Source organism: Callorhinus ursinus, unplaced genomic scaffold (assembly GCF_003265705.2).
Source record: "Callorhinus ursinus isolate GAN/ISIS: 27379988/994484 unplaced genomic scaffold, GSC_fseal_2.0 scaffold1, whole genome shotgun sequence".
Taxonomy (NCBI): Eukaryota; Metazoa; Chordata; class Mammalia; order Carnivora; family Otariidae; genus Callorhinus; species Callorhinus ursinus.
In genome coordinates this window covers 145,620,380-145,635,231 of record NW_027397063.1, presented here as the reverse complement: position 1 = coordinate 145,635,231, position 14,852 = coordinate 145,620,380, and the positions used below count along the sequence as shown (strand labels likewise).

The 14,852-nt window shown below is 36.5% G+C and overlaps 1 protein-coding gene across 3 annotated transcripts in view; it reads left to right on the top strand.

Moving 5' to 3' along the window:
• The window catches only part of PDCD6IP (programmed cell death 6 interacting protein), an 84,540-nt gene that overhangs the window by 16,635 nt on the left and 53,053 nt on the right, over positions 1-14,852 (top strand). The window contains exons 3-7 of one of the 3 annotated variants that reach the window (XM_025884649.2): positions 1,121-1,190; positions 4,810-4,937; positions 7,378-7,531; positions 8,978-9,078; positions 11,365-11,481. In XM_025884649.2, coding sequence (XP_025740434.1) covers positions 1,121-1,190; positions 4,810-4,937; positions 7,378-7,531; positions 8,978-9,078; positions 11,365-11,481 — 570 coding nt within the window. Of the gene's footprint in view, positions 1-1,120; positions 1,191-4,809; positions 4,938-7,377; positions 7,532-8,977; positions 9,079-9,104; positions 10,262-11,349; positions 11,482-14,852 lie in introns of those variants that run through there. The other 2 variants (XM_025884648.2, XM_073902318.1) reach the window with 2 other exon arrangements.

Genomic DNA, 14,852 nt, shown 5'->3' with positions numbered 1-14,852 from the left:
CGTGGTTTATGAAAAATACTTTAAACATTCTTGTACTGAAGTTTTGCAGGTGATGTAATATGTTGAAATTTGCTTTAAAATACTCGAAAAAAAGTATATGTTTGGGGGCTGGGCTGGGGGCAGGGAAAGTGGGGGTAGGTGAACCAAGATGGACAAAAGGCTAAAGCTGGTGATGGCTATATGGGGTTCGTTAAGTTATTCTCTCTAGTTTTGTGCCTATAGAAAATTTCTCTAATCCTCAGTTGCAAAATTTTTGTATGGGATTCCAATACATAATTTAAAAGATGGTAAGTTTTTTTTAACCTTTATCTGTGGAATATTTTATTTTATTTTTTTAAAAAGGTTTTTATTTATTTATTTAACAGAGATAGAGAGCACAAGTAGGCAGAGCGGCAGACAGAGGTAGAGGGAGAAGCAGGCTCTCTGCCGAGCAGGGAGCCCGATGTGGGGCTCGATCCCAGGACCCTGGGATCATGACCTGAGCTGAAGGCAGCCGCTTAACTGACTGAGCCACCCAGACGCCTCTATGTGTGGAGTATTTTAGAAGCAGAGTGAGATGCAGTTTTTTTAATTAAGTGAACTTTTTATTTATATAGTATAGCATACATACAAAAGTGAATATATCTTGAATCTTTACAAAGTGAATATACATGTATGAGCACAACCCAAGTCAAGAAATAACATCATCTCATCTCATTCCCCCAAAAGTAACCCTTTTCCTACTTCATCATCATGTACTCGTTTTTGATCTTATCTTCTGGGAAACCTGTAGTACTTTGTTGCCTTTGCCTCTCTTGGCTTATTTGACAATCATTTAAGTGCCCGTTCTGTTCAGGTCATTGTGTGTTGTAAAGATGAGTAAGATAGTGTTTTCTGGAGAGGATAATATATGTATAATTACTGAGGCAGAATGACCATTGGAAATATCTTAGTGCCAGTATTTTAAGAAAGAAAATTTTATGGTCCAGGAAAAGGGAAAGGAGTTAGTTGGCTAGGTAGGATAATATTTTGACAAGCTTTGGTCCTTTTCCTCATTATGGATTTTTCTTCAAAAGAGACCTAATATTTAATAAGATCCAAGAAGGTAAGATGATTTTCTGTTTTCTCTTTTTCTATGAAGATCTGCTTGACATTTACCTGGAAGGATGCTTTTGATAAAGGTTCACTTTTTGGAGGATCTGTAAAATTGGGTATGTAATTATTTTTATAAAAATGGTAAGAAACTTAGTCTAAACACTTTGTATTATTTTAGGTTTTTAAAATTGCTCTCCTAACAACTCTTCATAAATAATAAACATTTTTACATTTTATTTTCTTTTTAACTTCAAATTTTAATGTCATTTCCAAATATTTGTAGAGAGCCTACGCCTTGCCAGGCACTGTCCTAGTTATAAAAATGAATAAGACAGTTGTATTCAGTCTGGCTAGGAAGACAGCTGATCATTCTAAAATATAGTGGGTAGTATATGGGTATATGAAAAAAGTTGTGGGAGCATAGATGAAGAAGACATAAATTCTGCTTGTTGAAAGAAAGCAATGTTCACGTTAGGCTCTGAAGGATGAATTTGGTTTTCCCACCTAGAAAATAACGTTACAGGTAGAACATTATAACCAAAGATCAGAAGAATAAAGGTTTTTTTGATCTACCAGCTTGGCAGGTTAACCTCTCTGTGCATTAATTTTCTCATCTTTGAAGTGGGGAATAAATAGTACTGTGAAATACTATTTATCTCATTGGGTTCTTTTGTGGATTAAATGAGTGAATACATGCGAAGTCCTTAGAAGAGTATGCAATAAGTATTAGCTGCAATGAATAATAGTAACATTTTATTATAAATAATTACATGTAATGTATTATTTATAGAATGTATACATTATAGAGTGTATATTATATATAATAACATACACTATAAATTATATGTAATGCATATTAATACAATTATTGTTAAAGTCTCGAAACCATAGGTTGAATGGAGGATTATGGAGGGTGAAGACATTGGAAAGTAGATTATGAAGAGTTGGAAATACACTCTGAATTTGTATTCTTCTCTCTTATATGTTAATAACTCATGTTTATTGAGTATTTATTACACCTAGGCACTGTGGAAGGGGTTTCACACATATTATCTTACTGAATTCCCCAAAAGCCCAATGAAGAAAGGCACTATTATTACCAGTTGAACACACTGGTTTAGAAAGATTAAGTGACTTTCTAAGGTCATAAAGCAAGGATTTAATGAAGTGGGATGTGATCCCTGAAAGCCTGACTCTAGAGATTAAAGGAGACAGACCAGTGAAGAGACTGATGAGGGTTGATGAGATTAGACAAGGTGGTATATGTGGGTCAGAGGTGAAGCAGTGGGTGTGAGTGACATTTCAGAGTGGAAACTAACTGATCTGCCGACTATCTCAGAAAAGAGTAGTAGTTGAGGGTTGACTCTCAGATTTATAACTTGGTTTGACTTGTTGGATATTTATTTCTTCCAATAGACAAGTTGAGTTTGACTTTCCAGTGTTATGTCTGGGGAGGCATTTTTCTTTGGCATTTGGAAACTGGATTTAAAACTCAAAAGTGGTAGAGACATAGATTTGGGAACAATTATCATTAAATGATGATAAACCTATCTCCTCTGGTAGTCTGTAGATTGGGAAAAGTGTGAAAGCCAGAGGTAGGGAATATAACATTCAAGGGAAACAGGGGAAAAGGTTCCTGGGAATGAGGATGAGACAAAGCTTTCAGATCTCAGAGGAACCAGGGGAAAAAAGAGACATGGGATTGAGTGCCAGGAGGGTTTCAGAGATCACATAGTCCAGTGGTTCCTGAACCTGGCTGCACATTAGAATTACCTGGGGAAAATATGAAAGATACAGGTGTAAAGATACAGAATGCCAGATGTGATAGGAGGAATTTTCAGGGTGGGCCACTGGAATTAATATCTTTGAAAATACCTCCAGATGACTCATATTCATTCGGGTTGGAACATCATTGACAGAGTTACTGTGGCAGAGGTCAAGTCATGTAAAGTTGGAGAAGTCACTGGATTCAGCAATGAAAGAAGTTTCTTTAGGGGCATGCTGAAGAAGCCAAATTGCATCGGGTTGAGGGGTGGACCAGAAGTGAGGAAATGGAAACAGCAAATATGGGTTGCTCATTTCAGAAAATTTGCAGTAAAGATTTAAGGACAAGGGAGCAGTATGCAGAGAGGGAGACCAGGTCAAGAAAAAGGATTTTTAATGCCATTGATAGGTTGAGAATTAAGGAGCAGATGGCAGAACTAGGAGATATTAAGTGAGCTAGATTAAGTGACAAACCAAGTTCCTGGAAGAAGTGGGAAGCAAAAAACTTAGCATAAATAATGGGGGAGGTAGTTCATCAAGGCACTTCCAGTAGCAAATATTGGGAATTAAGTGTCCTTCAGTAATGTCTTATTTAAATAAAGCATGGGCTACCTACTCATTAGAATATTGTGTAGTTTTAGGATTCTAAGAATGAGAGTGGAAATATATTTTCACATGTAATGCTTTGTTCTGTTTCTCAGTGCATATAAAAGTTTTGTTTATACTATAGTCTTTTAAGTGTGCAATAGCATGTCTAAAAAAAACACTGTATATAACTTAATTTAAAACTTTGTTGCTAAAAAATGTTAACCATCGTTTGAGCTTTCAGTGACTTGTAATCACTGATCACAGATCACCCTAGTAAATATAATAATAATCATGAGGAAAAAATTTGAAATACTGAGAATTACCAAAATGTGACACAGAGCTACAAAATGAGCAAATGCTGTTGGAAAAATGGCACTGATATACTTGCTTGATGCCACTAACTCTGAATTTGTAAAAGAAATGCAATTATCTGCAAAGCCCAATAAAGTGAAACACGATAAAATGAGGTATGCCTGTAAGTTTGCTTTTTGTGATCAGCGTATTTCACTTAGCATAATGTCCTCAGGGTTCATCCATTGTGTAGCACGAGACAGGATTTCCTTCATTTTTAAGGCTGAATGATACTTCATTATATGTATATACCACATTTTGTTATCTTTTCATCCATCAGTGGACACTTAGGTTTCTTCTACCTTTTGGCTATGATCATGGGTGTATAAATATCTTTTTGTGACTGCTCTCAGTTCTTTGGGTATATACCCAGAAGTGGAATTTTTGGATCATATGGGAATTTTATTTCTAATTTTTTGAGGAACTGCCATACTGTTTTTCATAGCAGCTGCAATCTTTTACAGTCCAATCAACAGTTCTAGTTTTTCCACGTCTGCCACCAATTGTTATTTTTTGTTGTTGCCTTTCTTGATGGTAGCTGTCCCAGTGGATGTGAAGTGTGTAGTTTTTTGACCAGAGTTGTATTTTAACCACATTATCTGCTAGCCTTCTGAGAGATGTATTGGCATAAGGGAGTGAGACTTGGAGGTACTTGCATTGTGTTAGGTTTGTAGTAGTGAAGAACTGGCTTGAATGTGGTGAGAAGATATAATTTTGAGAGAGGTGATGAGAAAATGGAAATAATTTATTTGATTTTAAGAGAATTGACACGAGAATGACTTTTCAGTTGGAACCTGACTAACAGCATTGTGGACATAAAGGGAAGGAAAGAATAATGATCTTTTGAATTTTAGATGGTGGGAATATTGCTGTGGAAATAAATGCCTGGCAGGGCAGCATTAGAAATAATGGGCACTATTTTGGGTGAGAAAACAGGTTTGGGAACTTGTTTTTGTGAGAGCCAATCTCTGAAACATTCATTTTCTTTAGAAAAATAAACTGATAAAATATTTCCTTCTTAATTTTTTACAGCTCTTGCAAGCTTAGGATATGAAAAGAGCTGTGTGTTGTTCAATTGTGCAGCCTTAGCTAGCCAGATTGCAGCAGAACAGAACCTGGATAATGATGAAGGACTGAAAATCGCTGCTAAGCATTACCAGGTAACCACATAATGATCAACGCTCAGTTGGATTAAATTGAAAATGATTTGTATTTAGGTTTATAGATGTTTCTTTATACACAGATATTTTCTTGAAAAGTAATGTACTTTTTGGGCGCCTGGGTGGCTCAGATGGTTAAGCATCTGCCTTCGGCTCAGGTCACGATCCCGGGGTCCTGGGATCGAGTCCCGCATCGGGCTCCCTGCTCCTTGGGAGCCTGCTTCTCCCTCTGCTTCTCTCTCTCTCTCTCTCTCTCTCTCTCTCTCCCCCCCCTCTGTCTGTCATGAATAAATAAATAAAATCTTAAAAAAATATTAAAAAAAAGAAAAGTAATGTACTTTTTAATGAATTGATTAATACTTTTGAATTTTGATAAACTTCGTACCTGTAGACCAGCTCTCTTTTTCCTCACCATCGTATACCCAGCACCTAGCACAGTGCCTGGCACATAAAAAAGGCTCAATAAATGTTGGGAGAACAAATGATTGAATGTTTGGGGTGAAGTTATTGGTAAATCGCTTTTAAATAATTGACCTCATTTAAAAATTTTGTACAGTTGACCCTTGAACAGTGTGGGGGTTAGCGGTGTTCACCCCCTGCACAGTCGAAAATATACTGTAACTTTTGACTCCCCTAGAACTTAGCTACTAATAGCCTACTGTTGACCAGGAGCCTTACCCATAAAATAAACAAATAACACGTGTTTTGTATGTTACATGTATTTTATATTGGACTCTTAAAGTAAGCTAGAGAAAAGAAATGTTATTAAGAAGTATGTAAGAGAAAATACATTTACAGTACCGTATCGTATTTATTGAAAAAAAAATCCTCTTGTAAGTGGATCTGCGTACTTCAAACCTCTGTTGTTCAAGGGTCAAATGTACATTATTTTAATATATTTTTTTCTTAGAGTGAGACACATCTAAAATTTCACCATTGTCACAAAAAAATTAAGACCTAAGAAAATTTTAACTTTGAGACTTGGAGAGGTCATATTTAAATGTGGTCAGATATGTAATGTTCTTAAGTTGGCTACATTTAGATTTTAGATATTATCATATATTAATATGGCATATTTGTGGCAGTATATTACTTTTATTTTTGTTTTAATTTAAAGAATAAACAATTGCTGCTAAGTGATATATATTTTCATGTTTTATAATATGTTGTAATTTACAAAGTGTGCTCATGTACATTATTTTACTCTCATATAAGCCTTGTAATGGATGTTACATAATGTCATTCTCATTTTATACATAAGGAGACTAAAAGGTCAGAGTGTTAATAACTGGTCCATTGGGGTTTCAGGTGTTCTGATTCCACATTTTAATGGAATTCCTAATGGTGCTTCCAGTGTCTTCCTTGGCTCTGGAATTTGCTTGTCCTAGAGGTGGAGTCTGATTTTTTCCTATTGTTTTAAGTTTATGAGTGAGGTGAAGAATGCTCTTCTAAGAAAGTGAGGGGAAAATACATATTATGCGAACAAGGTGCTCCAAATTGTGGCTTGCCATGCGGTTTTGAATGGGTATGGATGACAAACGTGATGCACATCCCTTTTCTTTTTGAGGCTATAGAGGGCCAATATTTTAAAATGTGAAAATGTGGGCGCCTGGGTGGCTCAGTTGGTTAAGCAACTGCCTTCGGCTCAGGTCATGATCCTGGAGTCCCGGGATCGAGTCTGCTTCTCCCTCTGACCCTCCCCCCCTCTCATGTGCTTTCTCTCTCTCATTCTCTCTGTCTCTCAAATAAATAAATAAAATCTTTAAAAAAAAAAATAAAATGTGAAAATGAAGTAAATTTAATTATTTACTTTTATATTAACTGTAACTCAGTTAATTGGCATGTGATATCTTAGAGGGCGTTCTTAGTTACTGAGAACATTCCATCTTGTGAGTCCCTTCTGTAATTCACAGCAGGTCACCTAGTGTGATGGAAAGGGAGAAGTGATAGGCTGTTTGCCACCCAGAAGTTGTGTGCCCTTGGCTATGTTCTTTAATAGCCTCTGTGGGCCTCCAGTTCCAAGATTTGTGAGAGAGACTGGATCCTTTGCTGTTTTGTCAAACGAGAGAGGGAACACAAGCAGGGGGAGTGGGAGAGAGAGAAGCAGGTTTCCTGTGGAGCTGGGAGCCCGATGGTGGGGCTCGATCCCAGGACCTTGGGAACATGACCTGAGCCGAAGGCAGAGGCTCAACGACTGAGCCACCCAGATGCCCCTGCTGTAGTGTACTTTTAATTTTTATTAAATCTTCTGTTAACTGTATAGCATTTTAGAAAAATACCCTTATTGTCTGTAGGTCAGACGGTTTTAGATCTGTAACAATACAAAAATTTAGTAACTGTTCAACTAAATTAACATTTGAAATGATTTGTGTGTAACAGAAAATTAAGTCTCGGTTGAGTTCTGTAGATTTTAAAGAAGTTCTTTTTTTCCTCCCTCTAGTTTGCTAGTGGTGCCTTTTTACATATTAAAGAGACAGTTCTATCTGCCTTAAATCGAGAGCCTACTGTGGACATATCTCCAGATACTGTTGGGACCCTCAGTCTTATTATGTTGGCACAGGCCCAAGAAGTATTTTTTTTAAAAGCCACAAGAGGTAATTCTAATTTTTCCTCCATTTTGTTGCATGTAAAAAGAAGCGATAAGCTTTTAAAATAGGAAGGTGATTAGAATATAATATATTCAACGTAGAGCTTTTTTCTTTGAACTTGACACATGGGTCTGAAAATTTTCTGCTTTCCTTTTCTGAAATTAAGGTGGTACAAATGAACATTTATGAATGTAGAGTAGACTGTGTTTGAAGCATTTTATGAAATAGCTATTGTCTTAAAACACTAAACTCTGCTCTTGATCTTAGCCAAAAGGCCGAGAAGCGATAAAACACTAAACTCTGGAATAGTATTTATGTAGGTTTGTAATGGGTCAAAAATTCATTCATTCAACATATATTTATTGGGTACCTACTGTGTGCCAGTCACTGCTCTAGGCTCTAGATAGAGGTTGCAGACAAGCAAGATTCTTATTTTCAGGAAGCTTACATTTTTAGTGTGGGGAAGAGGATAAGAAATTAAGTAGCCAAGGTGATTTTATTTTTTTATTTTTATTTTATTTATTTTTTTAATGATTTTATTTGATAGAGAGCACAAGTAGGCAGAGCGACAGGCAGAGGGAGAGGGAGAAGCAGGTTCTCTGCTGAGCAGGGAGCCCGATGTGGGGCTCGATCCCAGGACCCTGGGATCATGACCTGAGACGAAGGCCACCATTTAACTGACTGAGCCACCCAGGCGCCCCGCCAAGGTGATTTTAAAGAGAGGTAATTGGTATAAAGAAAATAAGAGAGATTATGTGATAATGCCTGGTGGCCTGGCTCTGGGTAAGGATATAGGGGGAGTCATGCTAATTTTAGATTCATTAGTCAAGAAGAGTTTCTTTGAAGAGATCTCCTCTAAACTAGATGTAATTAATAAGGAGCATCTAGGCAGAGTCCCTGGCCCTGTGAATGAGGAAATAAAAACAATTCTTAGAAGGCATGTAAGTTGGTATGAGAGATTGGGATATGGTCTGAATATGAAAGTGCAGAGAAACTGAAAATAAGAGAGCATTCATCTTGTGGAAGCAAAATGAACTGGAATAGTTTTTTTTTTCTTTTAAAATAACAGCTTATTATAATAAGATAGAATTCATATGTAATAAAATTTACCCTTTTGAAATGTACAGTTCTTTGTTTTTTAGTGTATTCAGTTTTGAAACCATCAGCACTATCCCTTATTTTAGAACATTATCGTCACCCCAAAAACAAACTCCAAACCCCCTCACCATTCCCCTTTTTTCCCAGCCCCTGGCAACCACTAATCTATTTTCTGACTCTGGATTTGCCTATGAATTGGTTAAATTTTATGTGGAAGAACTGATTTCATCAATAAGGATTTTTTTAGACAAATGTACAAACTTGTGATCTCAGTGTTTATACTGAGTTATCATGATATATCAGATTATTTTATATTTATTTTAATTATAACGGTCATTTAATATTTTATTCCAGATAAAATGAAAGATGCCATCATAGCTAAATTGGCTAATCAGGCTGCAGATTACTTTGGTGATGCTTTTAAACAGTGTCAGTACAAAGATACTCTCCCCAAGGTCAGTTATTGTTTTTGTAAACACTTGGGTTATTTTGCATGTGGAAATACTTGGATGTTTTTGTGTATAAGAAGGTGCTTTGAAAATTATGTTTCATAAAAAGACTTGAAATTTTAGGAGAGGCATTTGGAGAATATGTTTATAGAAATAATTTTTTTATTTAAGATGCATGAAAAATTTTTTTATATTTAGGGATGCGTTTATCTCTACTCTTTACTAAGTTTGTTTTCCCAAGCTAAAACTGGGAATTTCCAGGAATCTTCCTGGAAATTTGTGAACCTCTGTTTCCAGTAATTTTACCACATGAAGGCATTGTGTAGTTCTAATTCATTGGTGATTTGGTACAAGCATGAATACTTGAGCATGTTGATTAGTCACACTTTTAATTATTGTCCTGTTTTCTTAAAGATGAGTCTTAAAGCACAAAAACACATAAAGACAAAAGGAAAAGAAAACAAATTCGTCTAATATTTTGATTAGAATTAAGTTTTGCCAACAGGAATAAAAAATTGGGCTGCTGTTGGACAGCTAAAGAAAACAACCATCTTAAACCACACATCACAGGAAGTATTATTTTAATGTAAACTTTTCCGAAGTGGCATTTGAAAAGACTAGTCAGTGATGATCATTTGTAAATGACAAAGCAGATGATTAGACTAACAAGTAAACTCAGAATGGTTAAAAAAAGGGAGTTTACAGATTGAGTGAAATGTCGTATGTTTCAACTACTCTTTCAGAAATGTTCAGGTAATTAGTTTTATCTGTATAATAGCATATGGTTTTTGTTACATGATCTTTTTGTAGGAGAATTTATTGACTTATAAGTCATCCTGGAATCTTTGTAAATAATGAAATTGCAGACAATTTTGTAGTGAAGTAAAAAAGCATGTAAATATATCAACAGCACAAATTAGTCGGAGAATTAGGAATTTATGTGAAGGAATTCCTGGAGATTTAAAATACACCAAGAGATCAGTAGAAATTTGCCCAGGACTCTTGGATGTTACTGCTGTTACTCCTGAAAAGAGCCTTGGGATCGTCTCTCACCTTTTTTCCATCTAAAAGACCTCATGTTCAGCTGCACAGTGTACCGTTACATCCTGTTGGGCCATTAGTTCAGTCGTGTCATGGAGAGAAGAATGTCACCTTCAAAGACTTGGAAACTACTTCTGCAGCATTTCTGGTATTCCTTGAAAATCTACTGTTTAAATACCAAGTTGCTCCAGCCTTACCTTGAGAACTGGCATGAGTACAGTTTGAGATTTAGATGTCTTTTTTGCCTTTTAACTAATAAAGCTCATAAGGTATTTTCATATTCTAGTTATAAAACTGGAATATCTGTAAGTAGTGATCCAGGAAGCTAGGAAATTATTCACTGGGAGACAGGAAAGCATATCAGGTAGTACTTGAGTTTTTGATTGTCTTATTTTTTTTGTCTAGACTGTGATTGCCTAGTAAATTTCTTGGATTTCATATGTCATGTACTTCCTAAAGATAGTGAAGTCGCAGGCTAGGATTTGACATTTTGGAAGAGCATCTACTGATATAAGTGCTTCTCTGGTTCATGTGTTTGGATCTTTTAAAACTAATTTTGACAGAATTTTCTTCAAAACAAATTAGGGCAAAAATAACACTTTATCATGTTAAATATTAATTTAGTGCATTTGTCTGTTTGCTATGTGTTTTTGAGTTTATGATCTGAATGTTAGTGTTTATACTAAATTTTTATATGGCTAGAAATCATCTTTATTAAAAAGTCTCTTAGGATTTAAATGTAAGTGGGAACTTAATTTACTGTCTTTTGTCTTTTAAACATGATGAAACAGTCAGCTATAGAGCATTTTCATTAGTATATGTGAGTAATGGTGGTTTAGTTAACTCTTAAGGGCTGGGTAAGGACTCATAAGAAAGCTTCTAAAGCCCTGTGCCTGGTATTCCTCTGTGAATGTCTGTTTTCCTTCTCTTTCTAATACATGCTTTCCTTTTTTCTTTGTAAACAAAATGTTGACTTCATGGCTCAATTGAAGACTTAAATTTAAATTGGCTTCACTTAACAGTTCAAAAAAAAAAACCCTTAATTTTAATTGGAAAAATTGAATTCATCGAATTCAATTCCTGCAAAATCATGTGGTCTTCTCTGTTTACACCCAATGACTAACCGATCTCTAAACCATTAATGGGGTGATTCTAATTTCCGTCTCCTTTTCCTTTTTCTTCCTGCATCCCATGTTGTCTGTGGTGGTTTGTGTGGTTGGACTCTCCCCTGGTCAGTATTTTTATTTCCAGGAGGTGTTCCCTGTCTTGGCTGCAAAGCACTGTATCATGCAGGCCAATGCTGAGTACCACCAGTCTATCCTGGCAAAACAGCAGAAGAAATTTGGAGAAGAGATTGCAAGGTTACAGGTGAGTCTCTTAGAAATAAATATTTAAGTAACTTGGCTGTTTTTTTCCTTAGTGAGATTCCCAAGTTTGCTCATAAAAACCTTTCCCACTCATTGCCCCTATCAAGAGAAAAGTGATTGTTTTTATCTTTAGGGTTTACTTGCTGGGTGCTTTTTGAAGTCTTTTTTTTTTTCTTTTTTTAAGATTTTACTTATTCCTTTGAGAGAGAGCATGAGTGGGGGAGAGGGGCAGAGGGAGAGGGAGAAGTAGACTGCCCACCAAGCAGGGAGCCTGCCGTGGGGCTTGATCCCAGGATCCAGAGATCATGACTTGAGCTGAAGGTAGACACTTAATGGACTGAGCCACCCAGGTGCCCCACCATTTTTTTTTCTTTTTTAGATTTTATTTATTTATTTATTTTAGAGAGGGAGAGGGTGTGAGGGGGAGGGGGGGGGAGGGAGAGAATCTCAAGGAGACTCCTCACTGATTGTGGAGCCCGATGCAGGACTTGATCCCACGACCCCAAGATCACGATCTGAGCCGAGACCAAGAATTGGACACTCAACTGACTGAGCCACCCAGGTGCCCCATTCATGTTTGTTTTAATCTAAAATAATCTAAATTACCATGTTTCAGAATGGTTGTGCAGTGCTTAACTTGTGGCCTGACCTTTGAATTGGGACTTACAGTTCCACAGCTTGAGAAGGACAGTGGTCATACAGCTGACCCTTGAACAACACAGGTTTAAACTGTATGGGTCCACTTAAACACAGATATTTTATAGTACTGTAAGTGTATTGTCTTTTCTCTGTGATTTTTTTTTTTTAAGATTTATTTATTTATTTTGGGGGGGGCAGAGGGAGAGAGAGAGACAGACTCTCCAGCAGACTTCCCGCTGAGCGTGGAGCCCAGATGTGGGACTCCATCTCCATCCCTGAGATCATGACCTTAGCCAAAGTCAAGAGTCAGAGGCTTAACTGACTGAGACACTCAGGGGCCCCTCTGTGATTTTGTTAGTAACGTTTTCTTTTTTCCAGCTTACTTTATTGTAAGAGTACAATATAAAATACATGTGACATACAAAATATGTGTTATTTATTTTATGGGTAAGGCTTCTGGTCAACCGTAGGCTATTAGTAGTTAAGCTGTTGGGGAGTCAAAAGTTATAGCGGATTTTTGACTGTGTTGCAGGGTATTGGTGCCACTGACCCCTGTGTTGTACAGCGTCAACTGTATATATAAATAGATTTTGTATACAGCAGAGTATCTTCTGTGCAGTTGTCCATACTGTCAACATTGGGGTTGTTAGAAACTTGTTGTGACATCTGGGTCAATTTCACACAGGGGCAAGGGCTATTTATATGAGATGTTTGTATTTTGAGTATTGGTAAGTTGAGGGTAGGAAGAGGACTGTTAGGGAACTTTAAATATGGACTGGATATTAGAAGATACTCTGCACATATCGTTTGGGAAGTTCAGATTAGTCTTCTCATGGGGCAAGAAACCCAAGTCTTTTTTTTCTTTTTTAAAGATTTTATTTATTTGAGAGAGAGAGAGAGCGCACTGGAGAGAGAGAACAAGCATAAGTGTGGGTCAGAGGGAGAGGGAAAAGCTGGCTCCTTGCTGACCAGGGCTCCATCCCAGGACCCTGAGATCATGGCCTGAGCCAAAGGCAGACGCTTACCTGACATAGCCACCAGGTGCCCTGAAACTGAAGTCTTAATAAAAAAGAAAATGTATGCTTATTCTTCACACGGACAAAATCAGAGAGAGGTATACTTCCTAATAAAATACAGATATTCAGACATAATCTCATTTGTCCAGAGTTTACTTTGATTACAGTAACTTATATTTTTACATAAAAATCCTTCTTGAAAAAGTGGTTTCTGTGGGAAGGATTTTTTTCAAGCTAACGTATTTAAAGTATTAGAAGTTTAGTTCCTTTATTTTCTGGGAATTTCAGGACTATTAGTTTCAAGTAAGGTCTTATTTAGTGTCTATAAACCAGTCACATAAGAGTTCCTTTTGAAATTTTAATATTTAAAATCCCCCCTGGAAAAAGGAAACTGTTTCAAACTTGAACAGTGAGAGGTAAAGACTTTTTTTCAGTCACAAACCCTTGAGAGTGACTTCAGTTTTAGCTTTAGTCATAGGTCAAAAGTTAACATGGAATATGAACACTAATTCATATCTCAAGGGACTGTTCCTCTTGCCATGTGTGAGATTTTTTTTTTTTACTTGATTTGAGCTCAGAAATAGGTGAAGAGAACAAATAGAAAAAGATGACCAATAAATCATATTCTCTGAAGTCTATGGCTCAGAGTACCCCATGAACCTGATAGAGGTCATTAAATGGTCACCCCATGAAACTAGCTTTTCAGTCATTGCTGTCAGCAATGGGGAAAAGAAACATTGGTCATGAGCAAACAAGAAACAAAATCAAAATCCACAGAGTCAGGAAAATCAAAACAATAGATAAAATAGCGGTGAAGGTAAGACTGTTGCTTGGGATTTACTTTTGGGGCAAGAGAAATTGTACCTGGGCTCATAGGGCTCATGAGCTGTCCTTCCTGGACAGTGCCCTTTATTTGGCTCCAGAAGGCTGTACAGTTGATTATCTTGGTGGAATCTCTAATGCAGAGAAAGTACAGTTTTCAAAAACATAAAAATAGTTACAAAAATGTGACTGTAGAATGAATATGTGTTAGATATACTTAATTCGTTAATGAGGGACCTAGTAAAACTGATTTTGTGAAAGTATTGTTTGTTATTAGTTGTGATAGTAGTTTGTAGATATTAAGGAGATTGTTCTTACCAGATGTATGCTTATATATTTATGGATGTACTTAGTTTCAAATGATTCTGCAAAAAAAAAAAATACATGTAAGTGTATATATGGGAAAGAGTGATAAAAGCAAATATGGCAAATTGATAACTTTTTTTTTTTTTTTGGCAAATTGATAACTCTTGTTGAACCTAAGTGTGGGTCTGTTGTTACTCCTTGTTCTGTTTTTTCAGTTTTTCTGTGGGCTTGAAATTTTTTGAAATAAAAATTGGGGAAATTAGGTACATATAAAGGTGTACACTTCACCCTTTCTCTGTTTCCCATCTGCCCTGTTCCTCTGTCCTTTTCTCCCACTGCCCCAACGGGAATTTCCGTTAGACTCTCATTTAATCGTTTCAGTATTTTTTGTCTTTTTTTTTTTTTTTTTTTTTTAAAGATCTTTTTTTTTTTTAAGATTTTATTTATTTATTTGAGAGAGAGAATGAGAGAGAGAGAGAACACATGAGAGGGGGGGAAGGTCAGAGGGAGAAGCAGCCTCCTTGCCAAGCAGGGAGCCCGATGCGGGACTCGATCCCGGGACTCCAGGATCATGACCTGAGCTGAAGGC